At 46.4% G+C, this 25,577-nt stretch overlaps 1 protein-coding gene across 1 annotated transcript; it reads left to right on the forward strand.

The window, feature by feature from the left end:
- The first annotated feature begins 12,914 nt into the window (after window positions 1–12,914).
- Window positions 12,915–25,397, forward strand: LOC138352955 (capping protein-inhibiting regulator of actin dynamics-like). The gene is made up of 3 exons (XM_069305614.1): window positions 12,915–13,138; window positions 13,276–14,348; window positions 25,300–25,397. The coding sequence occupies exons 1-3, from the start codon at window positions 12,915–12,917 to the stop codon at window positions 25,395–25,397; spliced, it is 1,395 nt and encodes a 464-aa protein (XP_069161715.1).
- The last annotated feature ends 180 nt before the right edge of the window (window positions 25,398–25,577 follow it).

The following is a 25,577-nucleotide window of genomic DNA, read 5'->3' on the forward strand; positions in this document are numbered from 1 at the left end:
ACACACACACACACACACAGAAAATGTGAATTTTTGCGAGCCACTGTTATTAATAGTGCATCATATTTTGGCCGTCAGGGATGCTGACGTGCAAAATAGGATTCATTGTTAGAGAGGAACGGGTTGCATCTACACTACAGACATGAACATTGTTCTAAATCTCCGGTTTTCAACCATTTTTTTCGGCCTGAACCTCCCATCTGGGGTTCATTTTCCTCCGTGATCACCCATATAGTTACTGGTGGGAAGGTTACTTATAGTTACTCTATACTTATACTCTATACTCTATAGTTACTCTACCAAGTTCAGGCGAGGAGTCACAATAACGTGGCTGAAGTATGTTGACCAATCCACACACTACAAAATGAAGGGACGACGACGTTTCGGTCCGTCCTGGACCATTCTCAAGTCGATTGTGAATGATCTCACAATCTACTTGAGAATGGTTCAGGACGGACCGAAACGTCGTCGTCCCTTCATTTTCTAGTGTGTGGATTGGTCAACATGCTCTACCAATCTGCACTGTTTAGGATTCGTGGCTGTACCATGTACACACAGCTTTTATAGGCACCACAAAAGCGAATTGTGTAGTAGAAAACACAATTCTATCAATACAATCAAATATTATTAACCACGTAGGAGCTGCTAGCAAGATATAGTGTGAGAAGCATTGTGTTCAGGGTGGTTATCTTGAGGTTATCTTGAGATGATTTCGGGGCTTAGCGTCCCCGCGGCCCGGTCCTCGACCAGGCCTCCTTTTTTCTTACACCCCCCCTCCCCCAGGAAGCAGCCCGTAGCAGCTGTCTAACTCCCAGGTACCTATTTACTGCTAGGTAACAAGGGCATCAGGGGTGAAAGAAACATTTTGTCCATTTGTCTCCGCCTCCACCGGGGATCGAACCCGGAACCTCAGGACTACGAATCCGAAGCGCTGTCCACTCAGCAGTTAAGGTGAACCTCTCGACTGATGCAATCTTGCAAGTTTTGCAATATCCGGCTGCTGTAGGGTTGAGTGAGTGCCGGGAGGGGGGGGGGGGTCTAAAGAGCAATCACTGTGACATCTGTTGTCGTGTGAGAGGCTTGAGTGAGAGCTCACTTGAGTGAGAGCTCTCTTGAGTGTGAGCTCTCGAGTGAGAGCTCTCTTGAGTGAGAGCTCTCACCAGGATCACAGTGTGTCTACCTCCCCGAGTTACTGAGGAGAGGGAGGGAGGAGGTGCTAGGGAGAGCTCACAGGGTTTAGCCCCAGGGGGAGTAAGGCCTCTAGTGTAGAGGAGCCCTAGTCCCCCACACTACCTAGTATAGAGGAGCCCTATAGTCCCCTACACTCTACCTAGTGTAGAGGAGCTCTAGTCCCCCACACTCTACCTAGTGTAGAGGAGCCCTAGTCCCCCACACTACCTAGTATAAAGGAGCCCTATAGTCCCCTACACTCTACCTAGTGTAGAGGAGCTCTAGTCCCCCACACTCTACCTAGTGTAGAGGAGCCCTAGTCCCCCACACTCTACCTAGTATAGAGGAACCCTAGTCCCCTACACTCTACCTAGTATAGAGGAGCCCTAGTCCCCCACACTCTACCTAGTATAGAGGAGCTCTAGTCCCCTACACTCTACCTAGTGTAGAGGAGCTCTAGTCCCCCACACTCTACCTAGTGTAGAGGAGCCCTTGTCCCCCACACTCTAGTATAGAGGAGCTCTATTCCCCCACACTCTACCTAGTATAGAGGAGCTCTAGTCCCCCACACTCTACCTAGTATAGAGGAGCCCTATAGTCCCCCACACTCTAGTATAGAGGAGCCCTAGTCCCCCACACTCTACCTAGTGTAGAGGAGCCCTATAGTCCCCCACACTCTACCTAGTATAGAGGAGCCCTATAGTCCCCTACACTCTACCTAGTATAGAGGAGCCCTAGTCCCCCACACTCTACCTAGTATAGAGGAGCTCTAGTCCCCCACACTCTACCTAGTATAGAGGAGCCCTAGTCCCTCACACTCTACCTAGTGTAGAGGATCATCTGGCAGACTCTCCTTGAGCTTCACTATAATCCTCACCATAAACACAGCTTCACCATTACTGTGTCCAGGACCTGTAGTGATGGTGCCTAAATGGACCATTATTATTCCCCTCCGTCCACCAAGAAGCAGTGAGGACACAGATATCATAATGCTCGTCTGTCTTGATATCTACCAGACAGGAGGACAATGAAGCTGTTAAGTTATTTTAAGTACAATACTTATGGCAAAACACAACAAATTATACTACTACAACTACTGGTTCAACTACAAGCAAAAGCAAAATCAGTATTAATATTATTACATAAATGACTTCTAAACTACAATGTTATTCCCTAAAAAGTAAGGCTGATCACAATTAAGTAATGACAGAACTACTTCCCACGCGTTAATCACCTAATATCGAAACAGCGCGAGTTCAATGCGTATTAATAACAAAAAGAGTCTCAGAGTAATTAACTGGCAAATAAAAATGGAAGCCACAATATGAAATATGAAAAGCTTCGAGGCTTGTCATGGGACGAAAGAACGTCCTGTCAGTTGAAGTATTGTTTAATATCCCAAGAGCAGCTGTATTGATGATGTGTGTGTATGTATTATATGCCAGTCTGTATGTATCTCTCTTCAGTCAGTCTCTATGTATATCTGTGTGTGTATGAGTATGTATGACACTTCAACTCAAGGGTAACACTGGCGAATACACCCAACGATAGTTTTGGAGTTTTGCGTAAGGAATTACCACTAAAAACAACTCAAAAGATGCTATTTGCATAACCAGTGTTTCTACCAAGACTGCTCCTACGTCTTGGACTTGAAAGAGTTGGAGATGAACAAAATCCACAAGGGTCGTGACGATGATTCGAACCTGCGTCCGGGAGCATCCCAAACACTGCCTTAATCGATGCATCACGTTAGTGTGATCTCTGTGTGTGTTGGAGATGAACTCCAGACCAGCTGTTGTGGCAGTGGACAGTTCCGGTGCCTTTGACAGTGTTTTTCCCACGCTCGAGCCTGCAATAACCTGACTCCTCTCTAACCTAAGAATAGAAATTGACACGAAGCTGAGGATAATTCAGCCATGTTATGCAGCCTTGGATATGTGACACGATAAATTATACAGGTAAAAAAAGGACATCCTGATGGCCGAATTACATTTTTCATCGGACACGAAGAGGCACATGCTGAGCTTCGGAAACTCACGATGAAGTGGCTGAAGGTAAACTAAAATTCTCGTCAGCAGCGGTTGCAAAACATTATCTGAAGCACAATTTTTCTTCCACCTTGAGTGCATACTTCTGAACGAGCTCTCATACTTTGTACAGGCCACGTATCTCATACAAATCTTTCTGAACCTTTCCTGTATATCCAAAGGTTCTTGAACATACTGCAAGAACCTTTTCGTGTATGGGGAAAAGGTTCAGTATGGAAAAGGTTCTTTTCCTGTATGGGAAAGATTCCCAGCTCTTCCAGCATCGCAGAAAACCATAAAACAACTGGATCACTCTGCAGCTTTATTCCATCTCATTCATCAATCAAGAGCTCTATCATCAATGGCGATGAGTTTATGCAACATGTGTGTGGGCTGGAACAACCAGGGTGTAAGCTGAACCAGGGTGTGGGCTGGAACAACCAGGGTGTAAGCTGAACCAGGGTGTGGGCTGGAACAACCAGGGTGTAAGCTGAATCAGGGTGAGGGCTGGAACAACCAGGGTGTAAGCTGAACCAGGGTGAGGGCTGGAACAACCAGGGTGTAAGCTGAACCAGGGTGAGGGCTGGAACAAGCAGGGTGTAAGCTGAACCAGGGTGAGGGCTGGAACAACCAGGGTGTAAGCTGAACCAGGGTGAGGGCTGGAACAACCAGGGTGTAAGCTGAACCAGGGTGTGGGCTGGAACAAGCAGGGTGTAAGCTGAACCAGGGTGAGGGCTGGAACAACCAGGGTGTAAGCTGAACCAGGGTGTGGGCTGGAACAACCAGGGTGTAAGCTGAACCAGGGTGAGGGCTGGAACAACCAGGGTGTAAGCTGGAACAACCAGGGGTGTGGGCTGGAACAACCAGGGTGTGGGCTGGAATAACCAAGGTGTAAGCTGGAACAACCAGGGTGAGGGCTGGAACAAGCTTGGTGTTGATAATTTCACGCGCGGCTACACACTGGTGTGGAGGAACCTTATCTCACTCAGGCAGCAGCTGGTCTATGACCCGCCACTACCTGTCAATGATAGAATTACACGTGTCGCTGCTGCTGCTGCTACTGGGGCTGGTGCTGCTGCTGGTGCTGCTGCTGCTGCTGCTGCTACTGGGGCTGCTGCTGCTGGTGCTGGTGCTGCTGGTGCTGGTGCTGCTGCTGCTGCTGCTGCTGCTGCTGGTGCTGGTGCTGGTGCTGCTACTGCTGCTGCTGTTGCTGCTGCTGCTGCTACTACTGGTGCTGCTGCTGCTGCTGCTGCTGTTGCTGCTGCTACTGGTGCTGCTGCTGCTGCTACTACTGGTGCTGCTGCTACTACTGGTGCTACTGGTGCTGCTGCTGCTACTACTGGTGCTGCTGCTGCTGCTGCTGTTGCTACTGGTGCTGCTGCTGCTGCTGTTGCTACTGGTGCTGCTGCTGCTGCTACTGGTGCTGCTGCTGCTGCTGCTGTTGCTACTGGTGCTGCTGCTGCTGCTACTGGTGCTGCTGCTGCTGCTGGTGCTACTGGTGCTGCTGCTGCTGCTACTGGTGCTGCTGCTGCTGCTGGTGCTGCTACTTGCAATGTATCAGTGCTCCTGGTGCTGTTGTTTCAGAGTTCCGTTGATGATTCTAATGGAGGTGTGACAGCGCTGTTGCTACTGGCTGTTGTGCTGCTTGTAGTGATTGTGGTGGTGGTTGTGTTGTTTGTAGTGATTGTGGTGGTGGTTGTGTTGTTTGTAGTGATTGTGGTGGTGGTTGTGCTGCTTGTAGTGATTGTGGTGGTGGTTGTGTTGTTTGTAGTGATTGTGGTGGTGGTTGTGTTGTTTGTAGTGATTGTGGTGGTGGTTGTGCTGCTTGTAGTGATTGTGGTGGTGGTTGTGTTGTTTGTAGTGATTGTGGTGGTGGTTGTGTTGTTTGTAGTGATTGTGGTGGTGGTTGTGTTGTTTGTAGTGATTGTGGTGGTGGTTGTGTTGTTTGTAGTGATTGTGGTGGTGGTTGTGTTGTTTGTAGTGATTGTGGTGGTGGTTGCGTTGTTTGTAGCTGATTGTGGTGGTGGTCGTGTTGTTTGTAGTGATTGTGGTGGTGGTTGTGTTGTTTGTAGTGATTGTGGTGGTGGTTGTGTTGTTTGTAGTGATTGTGGTGGTGGTTGTGTTGTTTGTAGTGATTGTGGTGGTGGTTGCGTTGTTTGTAGTGATTGTGGTGGTGGTTGTGCTGCTTGTAGTGATTGTGGTGGTGGTTGCGTTGTTTGTAGTGATTGTGGTGGTGGTTGTGTTGTTTGTAGTGATTGTGGTGGTGGTCGTGTTGTTTGTAGTGATTGTGGTGGTGGTTGCGTTGTTTGTAGTGATTGTGGTGGTGGTTGTGTTGTTTGTAGTGATTGTGGTGGTGGTTGCGTTGTTTGTAGTGATTGTGGTGGTGGTTGCGTTGTTTGTAGTGATTGTGGTGGTGGTTGCGTTGTTTGTAGTGATTGTGGTGGTGGTTGCGTTGTTTGTAGGGATTGTGGTGGTGGTTGCGTTGTTTGTAGTGATTGTGGTGGTGGTTGCGTTGTTTGTAGGGATTGTGGTGGTGGTTGCGTTGCTTGTAGTGATTGTGGTGGTGGTTGCGTTGTTTGTAGTGATTGTGGTGGTGGTTGCGTTGTTTGTAGTGATTGTGGTGGTGGTTGCGTTGCTTGTAGTGATTGTGATAGCAAGGGGGATGGTAGTACAGTTCCTCAACAATCATCATTATCCCAGGGGTGCCACCTTTATGTTTGAAAGTTAGCTTAGCAATTTTAAAAGCACTACAATCACCTTCTGTGGTTGATTGTTCAATAAATCACTGAACTATATATCTAACAGATCTCTAACCCCGTCTATGGAGGATAGAAGAAAACATATATATATATATATATATATATATATATATATATATATATATATATATATATATATATATATATATATATATATATATATATATATATATATGCTAGATAACATTTCAAAATTGGTATTCTTCTGTGTAGTTAAATCATCTTTCAAATTCTTAGTTAATGCAACTCATTCTATGACAAAAATGCAAATGTGATTTAGACTCCTGTACCCCTGTGTAGTCAAGCCAGTACTGTAATGGCTTGTACAAGTTGTTACCAACGAAGTAGTTTATAAATAGGAATATGGTAATTGTAATTATTTAAAAAAAATGATAGTGTAGCTTCTAAATCTAGAAACCCACAGTAGGAAAGATAGGGGGGCCCCCGGTAGGGAAGATAGGGGGGCCCCCCCGGTGGGAAAGATAGGGGGGCCCCCCCCCGGTAGGTAAGATAGTGGCCCCCCCCCCGGTAGGGAAGATAGGGGGGGGGGCCCCCCGGTAGGTAAGATAGTGGCCCCCCCCCCGGTAGGGAAGATAGGGGAACCCCCAGTGTGGGAGGATATTAGAGGACTGGGGACCCGCCTTGACTCAGACGGGAGTCTTTATTGGACTTGCCTGTAACGTGGAGAATAATGAAGAGTTTTTAAGGTGAGGCTCCCAAAGTGAGGGAGGACGAGGAGGAGGAGGAGGAGGAGGAGGAGGAGGAGGAGGAGGAGGAGGAGGAGGAAGGGAAGAATGACAATACACAAAGATAAACAGGAAGACTGAGAAGTAGAGAGAGAGCATCCTGTCATAAATAATAAGCTTATCACTCCACATAACGCCTCACAACTAGGTTAGTGCAGGCCTGGTGGTCTCTCTCTCTCTCTCTGTCTGTCTCTCTCTCTCTCTCTCTCTGTCTGTCTCTCTCTTTCTCTGTCTCTCTCTCTCTCTCTCTGTCTGTCTCTCTCTTTCTCTGTCTCTCTCTCTCTCTCTCACGCGTAATATGGGGAAACCCGAGTTAGGATTCTTCTCGCACCTCCAATTACGAAACCTGTGCATCTATGCCGGAAATCTTAAGATACTACAGATGCTCTTGGACAAAGCATCATTGATTTCGCGTGAAGCCTGGCTTCGGGCCGGGCTTGGGGGGAGTAGAAAAACTCCCAGAACCCCATCAAGCAGGTATCAAGCAGGTATCAAGCAGGTATCAAGCAGGTATCAAGCAGGTATCAAGCAGGTATCTTTCCTCAATCATGCTGGCTTGGTCTATATTTATTAAACAGTTTATGAGGTCTGAAGCGCAATGAGGCTGTTACTTAACCAATAAAACTTTAGGGGTCAAGAACGACTTTTGAAACGTCTCCAAGCTGGTTCACTGTTTAATAGGTTACACACTTACCTGCTTGATGCGGTTCTGGAAGTTCATCTGCTTCCCAAGCCCAGCCCGAGGCCAGGCTTGACTTGTGAGAGCTTGGTCCATCAGGCTGTTGCTTGGAGCTGCCCGCAGCCTCACATATCCACCACAGCCCGGTTGGTCCGGCACTCCTTTAAGAGAAAACTAGATAATTTTCTCTAAGATGTCGCATGGCGACACTATATCGCCATGATTAAGGAATGATGCACATGTTTCGTAAAGTAGAAGAGTAAATGACGAATCGTTGCTTGTGTCCAAGAGCATTTGTGGTATCTTAAGATTTCCGGCATTACCGTCGAGATGAGGATTCAAGGAACGATATACTAATCAAGACACCAGTACACAAGGCGGTAACATCGTTTATATGCATTTAGCAGAGCATTAAACAACATTACTAGTAAAGGCATAGTTGGGAAGCACAGGTTCTCTTATCTTGAGAAACATTCATGTCATGGATGCAAATTCGCAATTGGGTCAAGACAGTCGGGAAGACAAGGAAGAGGTTCATTTTAATGTATATAAGAATTAGATCCAACAAATCTCTCTCTCTCAGAGTCAGTTCATTTGCTACACCTCCACTCCCCCCACCGCCACGCCTCACCGGCTGGACTACACTGTTCCTGCCACACTATGTCTCTGTGCCACACTTGTACACACACACACTTGTACACACACACACACACACACACACACACACACACACACACACACACACACACACACACACACACACACACACACACACACACACACACACACACACACACACGTGTGTGGTGTGGGGAAAAAAAAAAGTAGTTAGTAAACAGTTGATTGACAGTTGAGAGGCGGGCCGAAAGAGCAAAGCTCAACCCCCGCAAAAACACAACTAGTAAACACAACTAGTAAACACAACTAGTAAACACACACACACACACTCACTCCTCAACGAGTTCTCACAACTATAATTAAGAACCATCGTCTCAGGGGGGTGACCTGGAATGGGCATGGGGTCGTCTTTTGCCGTGTCTAAAATGATGTACACAGCCTATGTGCGCTCCGTCATAGACTATGCCACACCACTCTTGTGCATTTACTCCCAACGCAATATGACAATTTTGTCTGCTTTCAAGCCTTTTTAAGTCATAACAATCATTCTCAAAGTCCCCAAAACTGCCCGAAACATTTCATCTACGAGAGAAGCTGTCTCTCCCCCAGTGTCAAAAGCACAGTTAAGGAACTGAATGCCAAGCTTGCAAGCCCGATATTGTAGTGGGGGTCTCTGGCTATTGCCAAGAAAACACAGAGTTCTGTGCTACTTACAGAAGGAAACAGGAAAAGCAAAAAAAAAAAAAAATTAGCATCACCGATCAGTCTGCTACCTCGAAGAACTTGACCTGCTTGAGCAAGCCCGTGACCTCATGCCTGTAGAGAGGTTCCCTCCCTAAACCATGCAACAGTATCATCAACAAGATGACAACACAGAAAAATACAACATACCACAAGAATCTTGAAGAAATTTATAAAGAAGGCAGAAAGGAATTAGATCAGATCTACACTATTGGCTCACCTAATCCTACTAATGACAAGACTGGAAAAAGACAATAATTACGAATTATGTCTTTCAAAACGGGAATGAAGAAAAAGCACGTTCTGAGAACAGCAGCAGAGCTAACTGCCATTGTTATGGCATTAAGATACCATGAAAGAAACGCAGATCAGTGCAGTGATCTGCACCAACTCCAAATCAGCACTAAAAAGCCTTTTTAACAAGCCGGCAGAAAACCCCGCGATTGTCGCTGCCCTTCGGTGCTAAATTGAAAATTAATAACATCAGCGGCGTCAGAGGCAGTAGTTATCATCCTGTAACGTCAAGAGCCACCGACAAGAGCCAGGCGTGGAGGAACCAGCAACAAGAGCGAGACGTGGAGGAGCCACTGACCTCTCCTCAGCTCTCATAATAAGAGAAAAGCAACAAGAACCACCAACCACTTTACTCTCATTCTCAACTTTCATTCAATTTACACACTTCTCTTTCTACCAAGTTTGTAGCCCGTCCTCACTCTCTCCCAGACCCCCCTCACTCTCCCAGCCCCTCTCCTAGACCCCCCTCACTCTCCCAGCCCCTCTCCCAGACCCCCCTCACTCTCTCAGCCCCTCTCCCAGACCCCTTCACTCTCCCAGCCCCTCTCCCAGACCCCCTCACTCTCCCAGACCCCCCCCTTACTCTCCCAGACCCCCTCACTCTCCCAGCCCCTCTCCCAGACCCCCTCACTCTCCCAGCCCTCTCCCAGACCCCCCCTTACTCTCCCAGACCCCCTCACTCTCCCAGCCCCTCTCCCAGACCCCCCTCACTCTCCCAGCCCTCTCCCAGACCCCCCCTTACTCTCCCAGACCCCCTCACTCTCCCAGCCCCTCTCCCAGACCCCCTCACTCTCCCAGCCCCCCCCTTACTCTCCCAGACCCCCCTCACTCTCCCAGGATTCCACGAGTCTCCACACTACTAGCAGCAGTGTTAGACACACTAGCAGCAGTGTTAGACACACTAGCAGCAGTGTTAGACACACTAGCAGCAGTGTTAGACACACTAGCAGCAGTGTTAGACACACTAGCAGCAGTGTTAGACACACTAGCAGCAGTGTTAGACACACTAGCAGCAGTGTTAGACACACTAGCAGCAGTGTTAGACACACTAGCAGCAGTGTTAGACACACTAGCAGCAGTGTTAGACACACTAGCAGCAGTGTTAGACACACTAGCAGCAGTGTTAGACACACTAGCAGCAGTGCTAGACACACTAACAGCAGTGTTAGACACACTTCCTTGGAAATAAACATTCCATGCACCTAGAAGACTAGAATTTTCCTTATTAAAACCACTCAATAGCTCGGTCGTTAGAGCTTGGGCCTCACACACTTGGGGTCCAGAGTTCGAGTCTCTTACAGCCGAGGTGAAAGCTATTGATCATTGTCTCTGTCTTTCCCATGTAGTTTGATGTAATGTTGCTGTGCCCACCTTGTTGAGAAGCGACCATGGGGCCCCCTAGAGGGCCATTATTTTGATATATTACCACCGTCAATATATTTATTACCTGCTTGGGTGTTTAGGGTTAATTAAGCTGCCAGAGATGTCGATTTGTGGCGGTGTATGTGGGAGATATTTTCATCTGAGCCTTGAGGGAGGGAAGGTCAAGGTGGTTTGGCTTGGATATCAAGATGGGTAATGAGTTTTGTCCTCGTGGAAGCTAAGATGATTGTCTTATACGACTCGCAGAAATTGGCTGTTTTTTTATATTTCTCTTCCATTTACTTCCTCCTCTATCTCTCTCTGTCTGTCTGTCTGTCCGTCTGTGTCTCTCTCTGAAACCCGTTCTCGCACTTGCCTATAGTCAATATTGGCTTATTTAATATGTGACATACTAATTTATTGTAAATATTTTAGTTTACCTTGAAAAGCTTCATAGAAAACACCGACCTAACCTAACCTTCTTAGTATGTTACGATAAGCATCTTATTGCTTCTTAACTACAATTATTACTTAACCTATACCGTTGATAGGTTAAGTAATAATTGTAAATAAGAAGCAATAAGATGCTTATCTTAACATTCTAAGAAGGTTAGGTGAGGTCGGTGTTTCCTATGAAGCTTTTCAAGGTAAACTAAAATATTTACAATCAATTAGTATGTCACATATGCACTTATTAAATAAGCCAATATTGACTCTAAGCAAGTGCGAGAACGGGTTGCAACCTCTCTGTCCTCCCTCCTATCTCTCTCTCTCTCTCTCTCTCTCTCTCTCTCTCTCTCTCTCTCTCTCTCTCTCTCTCTCTCTCTCTCTCTCTCTCTCTCTCTCTCTCTCTCTCTGTCTCTCTCCCCTGATCTCTGTTTACTGTTTTTCTCCACTATATTTTTTTAATAAGAACGTTAGCGTTATTAATCAGTGTTAGTTAATGTCATATACATTAATCTTTTCCCTAACAAAAAGTCTTTAATTTTTATTAATTTTCCAGACTTGGGGTGAAGATGATTGTAAACACTGAGACGTCCTGCTGGTGGCATCAGTTACCTTTATGTAAAGCAAACAAAGTTTTGTTTATGTTTGTGTGTGTTTATCACCACTAGCTTGTGCCTGCAAGGCACGAGCTTCAGCTCCTGGGATCCACATATTTGTTATCGTTATCTTGGGACTCACCTGCTCTGTTGTATTTGATGTATGATGTATTTCTTGTATTTGTATTTCTTTATACTGAAGAAATTCCTCTGATGTTTCTCTGGATTATTTCAGTTTCTCTCCCTGGTTCTGCTCCTTCTCCCATGTGTGCCCTGGTTCTGCTCCTTCTCCCATGTGTGCCCTGGTTCTGCTCCTTCTCCCATGTGTGCCCTGGTTCTGCTCCTTCTCCCATGTGTGCCCTGGTTCTGCTCCTTCTCCCATGTGTGCCCTGGTTCTGCTCCTTCTCCCATGTGTGCCCTGGTTCTGCTCCTTCTCCCATGTGTGCCCTGGTTCTGCTCCTTCTCCCATGTGTGCCCTGGTTCTGCTTCCTCTCCCATGTGTGACCTGGTTCTGCTTCCTCTCCCATGTGTGACCTGGTTCTGCTCCTTCTGCCATATTCAATCCTCTGATCCTGCAGTCGTATATAGGCAAATACAAACAGATGACTATACACACACACACACGCACACACACACACACACACACACACACACACACACACACACACACACACACACACACACACACACACACACACACACACACACTCACACACTCACACACTCACTCTCATCCTGTTTCTCACCCTACCTCCTCTCTCTCTCTCTCTCTCTCTCTCTCTCTCTCTCTCTCTCTCTCTCTCTCTCTCTCTCTCTCTCTCTCTCCCTCTCTCTCTCTCTCTCCCTCCCTCCCTTCCCCTCTTCTTGCCTTCCATAACAACCGACTAAACCAATCTATCAACATAATATTTACGACATTACCCCATAAATCTTTTAGTCTGACAAAATGAGCGTGTTCCAGTATAAAATTTCATCCATTATCACTAAACTTTGGGTGACAAAAAAGTGAATATTTCCTCCTGTGCTTTTGTGGGGTGCTTCTCCTGTGTGACTCATTACGTGCTGGTCCTTCATTGATGACTTAGTGCTTGGGGAGAGGAGAAGGAAGTGATGATGAGAGAGAGAGAGAGAGAGAGAGAGAGAGAGAGAGAGAGAGAGAGAGAGAGAGAGAGAGAGAGAGAGAGAGAGAGAGAGAGAGAGAGAGAGAGAGAGCGCGACCAGCCTATGTCGGTCCCATACCCCTAACCAGTTCCCCTACATGTTTGGGTGAGACTAGCCCTGAGCGTCAGGCCTCCAACGTTGGATAGACTGTCACTCACTCACTCTTTCATAGCACAGCCATGTCTAACCTACGCTTGAAACAACCCAGCGATCCATCTATTATGACAGCCGCCGGAACCTCGCATACAACGGGCTATTCATGCCCGTGCCACCTTCTAGCTAGCTTGAATTTATCACCAACAGCAGGCCAATAGATGGCCTCCTGTTGCCAACAGGAGGCCAACAGATCCACCTGCAAGCCGTTGAAACGTCGAAAGATATGGAGAGAAACAGAGAACGATAGAGATCTCTCGAAAGAGAACAGCACTGAAGACCCAAGCTGGAGAAGCCTGAAACGAGGCCACGGTCAGAAACCTCCCCAGAAACCAGTGAAGGCTAAGAAAACGAAGCGACCCCATTTCCCACAGCCATGGAAAAGGTACAGGAAAGTCGCGCGCGGGTGAAATCCACGAGGAGACGGAGGGGGATTAAAGTCTTCCGGAAGACAGATTCGCGGAAGCACCATAGAGACCATTGCTAACTCTCTGACGCCGTAAAGCGCGGTGACTGGTGCAGGGGGGAAGCCGGAGTGTGTCCCCCCAGCCCAGGGCTGACGCCACCAGGAACAGCCCGACGCCACCAGGAACAGGCTGACGCCACCAGGAACAGCCCGACGCCACCAGGAACAGCCCGACGCCACCAGGAACAGCCCGACGCCACCAGGGAACAGGCCGACGCCACCAGGAACAGGCCGACGCCACCAGGAACAGGCCGACGCCACCAGGAACAGCCCGACGCCACCAGGGAACAGGCCGACGCCACCAGGAACAGGCCGACGCCACCAGGAACAGGCCGACGCCACCAGGAACAGGCCGACGCCACCAGGAACAGGCCGACGCCACCAGGAACAGGCCGACGCCACCAGGAACAGGCCGGCGCCACCAGGAACAGGCCGACGCCACCAGGAACAGGCCGACGCCACCAGGAACAGCCCGACGCCACCAGGAACAGCCCGACGCCACCAGGAACAGGCCGACTCCACCAGGAACAGGCCGACGCCACCAGGAACAAGCCGACGCCACCAGGAACAAGCCGACGCCACCAGGAACAGGCCGACGCCACCAGGAACAGGCCGACGCCACCAGGAACAGGCCGACGCCACCAGGAACAAGCCGACGCCACCAGGAACAGGCCGACGTCACCAGGAACAAGCCGACGCCACCAGGAACAGGCCGACGCCACCAGGAACAAGCCGACGCCACCAGGAACAAGCCGACGCCACCAGGAACAAGCCGACGCCACCAGGAACAGGCCGACGCCACCAGGAACAGGCCGACGCCACCAGGAACAGGCCGACGCCACCAGGAACAAGCCGACGCCACCAGGAACAGGCCGACGCCACCAGGAACAAGCCGACGCCACCAGGAACAAGCCGACGCCACCAGGAACAAGCCGACGCCACCAGGAACAGGCCGACGCCACCAGGAACAGGCCGACGCCACCAGGAACAGGCCGACGCCACCAGGAACAAGCCGACGCCACCAGGAACAGGCCGACGCCACCAGGAACAAGCCGACGCCACCAGGAACAGGCCGACGCCACCAGGAACAAGCCGACGCCACCAGGAACAAGCCGACGCACCGGAGGAGGCAAAGTAACCTTTATACAGTACTTTAAATCTCATCCCCCAACCCAGAGACAGAGAGAGAGAGAGAGAGAGAGAGAGAGAGAGAGAGAGAGAGAGAGAGAGAGAGAGAGAGAGAGAGAGAGAGAGAGAGAGAGAGACAGAGACAGAGACAGAGACAGACATGACTTATGACTCTTTAAATGACTTATCTTTTTAAAAGTTGCTTCTGCTTCGATTTCTTAAATATGCAACTAAATTTAAATAGAAACTATCAGTGTATTTCAAGATATCTTCATAAAACTAATTAACATTAAAATTAACATTTATATAGGCAAGTAATTTGACAAAAATCACCTGAACAAACTTTTCACCAATTTCCACCTTTTTCATTTAATCATTATTTGTAGCAGAACTTGTCCGAGAATATTTACGTTCGAGGTGGAAGCAGAGGTAAAGGCAGAGAGAGAGAGAGAGAGAGAGAGAGAGAGAGAGAGAGAGAGAGAGAGAGAGAGAGAGAGAGAGAGAGAGAGAGAGAGAGAGAGAGAGAGAGAGAGAGAGAGAGAGAGAGAGAGAGAGAGAGAGAGAGAGAGAGAGAGAGAGAGAGAGAGAGAGAGAGAGAGAGAGAGAGGGGGGGGATAGCACTGGAAATTAAAGTGATAGAGATAAAAAATAGAAAGAAAGACAAAGAAAGAGAGGAAGAGAGAGAGTGAAAGAGAAATCTCAAGTTTTTTTAGTTTTATGTTACGACATTATATTAAATCAGGCGTGAAATGGACCTCTGGGCAGCGAATTTCCTGTTAGAAAATGATACAACAGTTGTGTAGAGAGAGAGAGAGAGACAGAGAGAGAGAGAGAGAGAGAGAGAGAAGGTAAGAAAGATAGAGAAGGGGAGAAACCTTCCCTTTAAGCTTCCAGGGACTATAATTGAGATGGCATTATGACACTGTCTTCATAACAAACTGACAGTGTCGCAATTTTAACGAAAATTACAACACCTCGCGTCCCAAAATATCAACGCTTTTATATACAAAACTCTTAAATTTTATTGGAAAAAGAATGAACGATAGAAACTATTTCATTAAGGAAGGCGCATCAGATACAGGAGCCTGAATCACCATGGGAGTTTCAGGAGGGCAGCGCCCCTCAGTGTGTTATAATCACTGGCCACGACTCTCTTTCTCACTCTCTGTGCAATTAAGCCTTTGCCGAAGGAAATTAAATGAACTTTCTCTCCATCTGTGCTACCACCCGTATACACCTTTCTCTCTCTCTCTCTTCTCTCTCTCTCTGTCTCCTCTTCTCTCTCTGTCTCCTCTTCTCTCTCTGTCTCCTCTTTCTCTCTCTCCTTCTCTTTCTCTCTCTCTCTCTCTCTCTCTCTCTCCTCTCTCTCTCTCTCTCTCTCCCTCCTCTCTCTCTCTCTCTCCCTCCTCTCTCTCTCTCTCTCCCTCCTCTCTCTCTCTCTCTCTCTCTCTCTCCCCCTCCTCTCTCTCTCTCTCCCCCTCCTCTCTCTCTCTCTCTCCCTTCTCTCTCTCTCTCCCTTCTCTCTCTCTCTCCTTCCCTCCCTCCCTCCCTCCCTCCCCTTTCTCTCTCTCTCTCTCTCACTCTCTCTCTCCAGAAAATTATCCTCTGCTTCTGTGCGTTTTTACAGAATTTCAGGCTGGGATTAAAACTGGGGGAAGCTTTCATCATTAATTTGGATAATGGGAAACAAAAAATAGACCAGGATTTGTGGACTTTTGGGTAAGTGTTCTCACCTATATGGAATCACCGGGAGGTGGTCTCAAGTGCACTTTCAGCTCCTGAGCTCTGACTTTCAGGCACCCTATTTTTCTCAATGAATCTGACCGTTCGCTGCTCCTCATACCCATCCATGAAGTGGTATCCTAACCCCTTTCCTCACTATCCAACTCACTATACTTGCAATGAAGATATAATGACATTATTTAGAGAGTGCACATGGCATTCTTGTCACTGTCAACACGTCTGAGTGTCTTTTGTAACGAACCTCGGGCACATTCGCCAGGTTAATACAAAAAAAGGAATACGGATTCCATATTGGAACTCTGTATTGTAGTACTATGTCTGTGTGTGACCAGTTAGGTTCCTGTACAACAGGAGTGGACAAAACACAGTCCGGGGACCCCATTCGTATCGCCATTGAGCATGGCAAATGAAAACCTTAATTGCCATTTCAGGAAACAATTATTTTAAATGCGTCCTGTTCAGATTATTGTGGGAGACCTGACTCCATAGCTTAGGATAGTTGGCAAGACCTGAAATCCCAACAGTTAGGTTACGGGTGATTAAGTCCTCACTCGAGATAGGCTTCCCAAGACTGTGTATGTGTCATGTTTCTCTAAGGAATTAGATGGTGATACTTCTTAAGCATTTCAAATGTATCCAAAACTTCCCTGTATTTTGGTCTGCTCAGTTGACGTTGATAAAGTGCCGTTATGACTTCCAGTTCCCAAACGCGTTGCTCGCCAAGCTTACATGTATAATCACAATACACAACACGAGCTAAAACTATGTATAATCTCTCCCTTCCCTTTTCCATCTTTTTCTCTCCCTCTTTCATCTTTCTTTCCCTTAAATCTTGGTTACTACTCATCTTCCCCTGTCCGTCTCTCCCTCTTCCATCTTGCTCTCTCCTGCCGCCTGGCTCTCTCCCCTCCCATAGTGCACGAGGAATATCCCTTGAGCAAAGAATTCAGAAATGCCGATCAACATTTAAAAATGATAGAAATTTATATTGGCGTAGATCTGCCACAATACACACACCTCTCTTCCCCTAGCACTTCTCCACCACCTGGCTTCCTCAGCTACCCACCTACCACATGCGCCCTCCCACCTGTTTACTTATATTCTAAGTACTCCCACCTACTCCTCTCAGTTCGGCCTAAAACCTGTCTGTATCAGAAGGTACAAAGTCCCGCTGAACGGGCAGTTAAGGGCCAAAAAAGGCCGGACACCCTTTATGTCACTTAAAAGTCCTCCTCGACATCTGCATCGGATTTCCATGCATGCACGAGAATGCAAAGTACCTGTGTGTGTGAGAGAGAGAGAGAGAGAGAGAGAGAGAGAGAGAGAGAGAGAGAGAGAGAGAGAGAGAGAGAGAGAGAGAGAGAGAGAGAGAGAGAGAGAGAGATGGCTTCCATACCAGCCCTGGAGAGTCGTGGGGCGGCACAGAATAGCACTACACAGCCATGAATGAACTGTTAAATATCATTTAGTGGTGTAACATGCAGCTTGACATATAACAGCAACAATACAAAAAAAGGTAAAGGCCTGAACACGAGCATTCAGGCCATTACTTTGAGTAAGATGAGGGTGGCTGCAGGGGCCATCGATTTGAGTCATTACCAAGGTTCCGGGTTCGATTCCTCCTCTTCTCTGGCTCGTCGAATTAAAAAAGCGCCTTTGCAAACATTCAGACAGTAAAGAGAAAAAGAAATTTATATTATATATATATATTTATATTATATATTATATATATATATATATATATATATATATATATATATATATATATATATATATATATATATATATATGTCGTACCTAGTAGCCAGAACTCACTTCTCAGCCTACTATTCAAGGCCCGATTTGCCTAATAAGCCAAGTTTTCCTGAATTAATATATTTACTATAATTTTTTTCTTAGGAAATGATAAAGCAACCCTTTTCTCTATGTATGAGGTCAATTTTTTTTATTGGAGTTAAAATTAACGTAGATATATGACCGAACCTAACCAACCCTACCTAACCTAACCTAACCTATATTTATAGGTAAGGTTAGGTTAGGTAGCCAAAAAAAGCTAGGTTAGGTTAGGTTAGGTAGGTTAGGTAGACGAAAAAACATTAATTCATGAAAACTTGGCTTATTAGGCAAATCGGGCGTTGAATAGTAGGCTGAGAAGTGCGTTCTGGCTATTAGGTACGACATATATATATATATATATATATATATATATATATATATATATATATATATATATATATATATATATATATATATATATATATATATATATATATATATATATATATATATATGTCGTACCTAGTAGGCAGAACGCACTTCTCAGCCTACTATGCAAGGCCCGATTTGCCTAATAAGCCAAGTTTTCATGAATTAATTGTTTTTCGACTACCTAACCTACCTAACCTAGCCTAACCTAGCTTTTTCGGCTACCTAACCTAACCTAACCTATAGAGATAGGTTAGGTTAGGTTAGGTAGGGTTGGTTAGGTTCAGTCGTATATCTACGTTAATCTTAACTCCAATAAAAAAAATTGACCTCATACATAATGAAATAGGTAGCTTTATCATTTCATAAGAAAAAAATTTGAGAAAATATAATAATTCAGGAAAACTTGGCTTATTAGGCAAATCGGGCCTTGCATAGTAGGCTGAGAAGTGCGTTCTGGCTACTAGGTACGACATTATATAATATATATATATATATATATATATATATATATATATATATATATATATATATATATATATATATATATATATACACACACACACATACACACCTTCCTATCCTTGTCTTTGACAGCTGGTCTGGAAACGCGAGACTGATGCTATGGGGATCGACTTCTAAATGTTGTCTGAGTGGACAATAAGCTAAGTATTGAAGGCGGAGGGCGAGTGTTTCTCGCTCAAGGGTCAGCAGGGCATCAAGCGCTCCCTGGACCCTCGTGCAAGCTGGGAAATTGTCGCAAGAGTAGCGTTGGTAGGGAGGGAGGGAGAGAGACTCCTTTGTCTCCTCTCTCCTTGTGAAAGAGAGGGTGAGAGAGAGGACATCAAGAAAGAGCAAGCAATATCACCCCCGGTGATGACCTCCAAGGTTTCAGACTCCCTACTGTTTTTGGAAGGGAATTTCTCCATCTCCGGAGCAAGGGTCAGAGCACCTTATAAAACATCAGAATATAACCAGTGAAGAGCAGAGGTGCCATAGGCACAATCAGAGAACACTGTATAAACATCAGAGGTCCGCGGTTGTTCAACGTCCTCCCAGTGAGCATAAGAAACATTGTCGGAACAACCGTGGACGTCTTCAAGAGGAGACTAGATTGTTTCCTCCAAGGAGTGCCGGACCAACCGGGCTGTGGTGGATATGTGGGCCTGCGGGCCGCTCCAAGCAACAGCCTGGTGGACCAAACTCTCACAAGTCGAGCCTGGCCTCGGGCCGGGCTTGGGGAGTAGAAGAACTCCCAGAACCCCATCAACCATCTGACTGTCTGTCTCTCCACTGACTGAACTCCTGAAGCTCACAGTCAACAGTTATCAGCCAGTTTCTCGTGGTTCAAGACAGCTCACAGGTAGCTCCCAAAAATGGTCAACTAATTGTCTCCTCCTGCTCTCACACACGGCATTATTTTCCTGTCCATTCTCTACCCGTCCGTCTTCAGAGACCCAAACTTCTGTTAGGTGATAATGGCACTCGGGGTTATTGGACGATGGAATCAATAGATTACTTAAAGCATCCATCTAAATGTCTCCGGCGGAAACTTTACCCATCGGGCGGAGTGTTGTACGTGTACTCAGTTGTACTCACCTAGTTGTGCTTGCGGGGGTTGAGCTTTGGCTCTTTGGTTCCGCCTCTCAACCGTTAATCAACTGATGTACAGTATGTGTGTGTATGTGTGTGTGTGTGTGTGTGTGTGTGTGTGTGTGTGTGTGTGTGTGTGTGTGTGTGTGTGTGTGTGTGTGTGTGTGTGTGTGTGTGTGTGTATATGTGTATATATGTATATATATATATATATTTATTTATTTATATTAAAATCATTTTGAGGCAATGGAGTAGCTTGAACTCGGGTTCTGGAACTTCCCAGACACCAGCCTTTACGATTTAAAGCAGGCAGTTAAGTTAATTACTGGCTAGCAAAACCACATATTATCCATATTTTTAGGTAAACAAGATTAAGTGGATTGTTAAGACAATCATTCAACAAAATGTGCGCATCATTGACTATACAAGAACGGACAAAAGTAACTTTTTCTGCGTTCCCAGAGGCAAACAGACATTCTCAAGATATAATACAATATCCACAAGGGCCGGTGCCAGAGTCCATACTGTTTCTAATACATGTCAACAACCTGACACAAGAAATTGACTGCTTCATGTCAATGTTTACAATGGAGAACTAATGGGAGACTCAGGGTAGAGAATGTGGAGCCCTTACTAACGGATGTAAACACACTACAGAAGTGGTTATTAGAAGTGAACACAACTAAATGTAAAGGTACGAGGATTGAAACAGACGTGAGAAGACCCCCGTACAGCAATATAGGATAAAGAGGAGACAGATTCATACGTCAGAAAAAGATTAAGACCTGGGAGTCGACTCCTGCGAAAAATAACACCAGAAACACACACACATCAGCAGACTAACGTCGGTTATCTTGAGATGATTTCGGGGCTTAGCGTCCCCGCGGCCCGGTCCTCGACCAGGGCTTTTTTTTTTTTGTTACACACCCCACGGGAAGCAGTCCGTAGCAGCGGTCTAGCTCCCGGGTACCTATTTACTGCTAGGTAACAGGGGCAGCAGGGTGGAAAGAAACATTTTGCCCATTTGTCCCCGCCTCCACCGGGGATTGAACCCGGAACCTCAGGACTAGGAATCCGAAGCGCTGTCCACTCAGCTGTCAGGCGCCTGGTCCACGTCAACTATATATACGCCAATTCAGCTCCGCCATTTGTCTAATATTCAGAAACACGGACAAAATAGCTTTTCGGAAACACTATGGACAGCTGAGTGGACAGCGCTTCGGATTCGTAGTCCTGATGTTCCGGGTTCGACCCCCTGTGGAGGCGGAGACAAATCAGCAAAATGTTTCTTTCACCCTGATGGTCCTGTTCACCTAGCAGTAAATAGGTACCTGGGAGTTAGCTGCTACGGGCTGCTTCCTTAGGGGAGTGTAACAAAAAGGAGGCCTGGTCGAGGACCGGGCCGCGGGGACGCTAAGCCCCGAAATTATCTCAAGATGACCTCAAGATAGCAGTCCACGCAAGACACACCCTTCAATATGCAGCCTTGGCAGCGTGTTCTTACTTGCAAAGAGACAAGTCAAAACTTAAAGAGATCCAAAGATACGAAACAAGACTCATTCCGGAGCTTAAGAGCTCGAGCTACGAGGAAACATTTACAAAACTTCACCTCACACCACTGGAGAAGAACTGAGATAGGGAGGGGATGGGGGAGAAGAGACATGTTAACGACATAAGAGATCTTAAAAATTATTGTTGAAAGAATACAAAGAATTTGTGCTAGGAACGCCACAATGAGTAGGCACAGACGGATACTGCGGACACAGAAAAGTCACAGCGACGTCAAATTGCCTCAGTCTTCAATATATGGTTATCTTGAGGTTATCTTGAGATGATTTCAGGGCTTAGCGGCCCCGCAGCCCGGTCCTCGACCAGGCCTCCTTTTTGTTACACTCCCCTAAGGAAGCAGCCCGTAGCAGCTGTCTAACTCCCAGGTACCTATTTACTGCTAAGAAAGAGGAAAGAGTTATACGAAGAAATCCTTTAAGCTAACTCATTATACGATTTTAAGTGCAAATACGTGGGTATTGTATTTATAGATTTTAACTTTTAGATTACTGCAGTAATCTAAATCGTTCGAATGGCAGGGGCTGGGAGACTATCTAGGCCTTGAAAGCAACCTTAGTTGGCACAGTTAGGGGTAATACATCTATACACCCTCATACAGCCTCATACAGCCTCATACACCCTCATACACCTTCCCTCACCCCCCTAGACCCCATAACGCCTCTTCACTCTCATACGCGCTCGCACACGCGCTCGCACAATGTGCTCTTAAGACAGGTAAACTTCGGTGATTGAGATTCAAATTAGACCTCTATAACAATCAGGTTATCGCCTATAACTTGTATCAGCGCCTTCACAGCGGGCGCCAGAGACAAGGAATTAAGGTGTAGCATGCGATTACAGAATCTAATTAATAATAACACCACTAACGACCATGTTCCAGGAACACCAAACTGTTCCTTAACACGCTATCTCCTGCCGTTAGATAACAATTTTGTGAACCCAGGAATTACTATCATGCGTAGATAACATTCCTCATTGCTCTCTCTCTCTCTCTCTCTCTCTCTCGTAAGACTAGCATTATCTCCAAGGACGCTTCCGCGTCTTGAGTCGTCACTAACACAAGATTGTAATCATTGCTGGTAAAGTTTCCAGTATTCAGGCCCTAACGAACTGGGAGATGTTCAGTGCTGGGAGTAATAGAGCCAATATCGCATCCTTTATCTTATCTCTCTCTTCTTGAACTCTTTCTCTGTTTCTCTTTAATCCTAAAGACAGAAAAAGAAAGAGAAATGTGTGTTAATGAAATGAAATAACGAGTCAATGTGTCGTCGGCGCCGACAGTCGAGTGAACGCTGATTAAAGCGTCGAATGAAGCACATTAATCTTTTGTTCCAGGCTTCACAAGCAAGACTAAAATGCGGCTAGTGTCGAGATTATTCTCATTCACGTGTAAATATCAGGTGGGAATAGTTGGGAAATATGATAACGATCAGGAACATTACATCAAGACACACACACATACACACACACACACACACACACACACACACACCCACACACACACACACACACACACACACACACACACTCACACACTCACACACTCACACACTCACACACTCACACACTCACACACACACACACACACACACACACACACACACACACACACACACACACACACACACACACACACACACACACACACACACACCCACACAGTTGCGAAAGTTGGAGATGCAGGCTGGAGTGAGAGGGAAGGTACTCCGGTGGATAGAGGAATACCTAAGCAACAGGAGACAACGAGTCTGTGTGAGGGGTGAGGTCTCAGATTGGCGAGACGTCACAAGTGGAGTCCCGCAGGGGTCAGTCCTTGGACCTATACTGTTTCTGGTATATGTAAATGATCTCCCAGAGGGTATAGATTCGTTCCTCTCAATGTTTGCCGACGATGCAAAAATTATGAGGAGGATTGAAACAGAGGATGATAGTAGGAGGCTACAAGATGACCTGGATAGACTGAGTGAATGGTCCAACAAATGGCTGTTGAAGTTCAACCCGAGTAAATGCAAAGTAATGAAACTAGGCAGTGGAAACAGGAGGCCAGGCACAGGATACAGAATAGGAGATGAAGTACTTAATGAAACAGACAGAGAGAAAGATCTAGGAGTTGATATCACACCAAACCTGTCTCCTGAAGCCCACATAAAGAGAATAACGTCTGCGGCATATGCGAGGCTGGCTAACATCAGAACGGCGTTCAGGAACCTGTGTAAGGAATCATTCAGAATCTTGTACACCACATATGTAAGACCAATCCTGGAGTATGCGGCCCCAGCATGGAGCCCGTACCTTGTCAAGCACAAGACGAAGCTGGAAAAAGTCCAAAGGTATGCTACTAGACTAGTCCCAGAACTAAGAGGCATGAGTTATGAGGAAAGGCTGCGGGAAATGCACCTCACGACACTGGAAGACAGAAGAGTAAGGGGGGACATGATCACAACCTACAAAATCCTCAGGGGAATCGACCGGGTAAACAAGGACGAACTTTTCAACACTGGTGGGACGCGAACAAGGGGACACAGGTGGAAGCTGAGTACCCAAATGAGCCACAGAGACGTTAGAAAGAACTTTTTCAGTGTCAGAGTAGTTAGCAAATGGAATGCATTAGGAAGTGATGTGGTGGAGGCAGACTCCATTCACAGTTTCAAATGTAGATATGATAGAGCCCAATAGGCTCAGGAATCTGTACACCAGTTGATTGACGGTTGAGAGGCGGGACCAAAGAGCCAGAGCTCAACCCCCGCAAGCACAATTAGGTGAGTACACACAACCCACACACACACACACAACCCACACACACACACACATCCCACACACACACACACACCCACACACCCACACACACACACCCACACCCACACACACACACACACACACACACCCACACACACACCCACACACACACCCACACCCACACCCACACCCACACACACACACCAGGACTATACACTAGGAGCGCTGGAGACGATAAGAGAAGAGAGAAGAGAAGAGAGAGAGAAGCGCTGACGCGACTCAGCAACACTCGAGAACACAGCAGGAGACTAGGACACAAGATTGCTGAGGGAGAGAGAGAAAAAAAAAAATGAACCGGTATAGAAATTTTCGAAGGAAAACAAAAGGCTAATCACATAAGGGCCAGGAAAGGCCCGAGTGACTTCTGGACCATCTGAAAATAAACTTTTGAAAACAATAACCACCCGGAAAGAAGAGAGGGGCATGGAGAACAAAGTTAATAGCGACAATACAGAGGAACTTTCGGATTCAAAATGTTAGGGAGAACACACATTCCATAGCTAGTCTGGACCTCTACTTTACGCAATATGAAATGGAGTTCCAGTCAGTATTTCAGGTCATAGATTGTACTAAAAAATAAAGATCTTGGGAATGAGTTAACCATTCAATGAGTGGCTAACTCAATGAAGGAATGAGATGGGAAGGGGGGGAATTGCCAGGAGGAAGTACCAAGCCACTAAGACTATATACCACTTGGAAGGGGGTCAGGATAAGGATTTAGGATAGAACGGGTGGAAAGGAATGGTGCCCAACCATTTAGACCGTCGGGGATTGAACGCCGACCTGCATGAAGCGAAATCGTTGCTCTTCCGTCCAGTCCAGTTGGGTAAATCAGAGGTGGACGAAGACATTCAGTCAAATGTAATTTCCAGAAAGTCGGTGAATTCCTAGAGTTAACATAATAGAAAATGAACTGGGGAAAAAAAGTTCCCTGAAAAACAGGGTGGAATGATCTGGGATAAAACTGGGATGATCTCGGACGTAGGTTCGAATCCTCCTCACGGCCCCTTGTAGATTTGTGTTTTCCTGAAAACTATTGTTTTCAGAACAAGCAAAGAAAACAAGCTCAAAGAAAATGTTTTCTTCCCGTAAAACTTCAAAAAGACAACAACAAAAACAAGCCAAAGGATCGACAGAACCATAGAAACCATTAGAAACCAAACCATTAGAACACAAGGGTTTAGACAATATATAAAGAATAGAACATGAAAGAAACAAGCGAGGACAACCAACAGCAGACTAGCAAAATATAGACTCGATAATATCCAAGGGATATTATCCAACCCAGAAACACGAAAATAACAATAATAATCAGAAAAAGGAC

The sequence above is a fragment of the Procambarus clarkii genome, chromosome 55, assembly GCF_040958095.1.
Source record: "Procambarus clarkii isolate CNS0578487 chromosome 55, FALCON_Pclarkii_2.0, whole genome shotgun sequence".
NCBI lineage: Eukaryota > Metazoa > Arthropoda > Malacostraca > Decapoda > Cambaridae > Procambarus > Procambarus clarkii.

Coding starts and splice junctions, on each gene's coding strand:
- LOC138352955 (XM_069305614.1), top strand. CDS start 12,915: ATGGCCTCCTGTTGCCAACAGGAGGCCAACAGATCCACCTGCAAGCCG. Junction 13,139..13,275: donor TTCCCACAGCCATGGAAAAG/GTACAGGAAAGT, acceptor TGACTGGTGCAG/GGGGGAAGCCGGAGTGTGTC. Junction 14,349..25,299: donor AAGCCGACGCACCGGAGGAG/GCAAAGTAACCT, acceptor TATTGTTTTCAG/AACAAGCAAAGAAAACAAGC.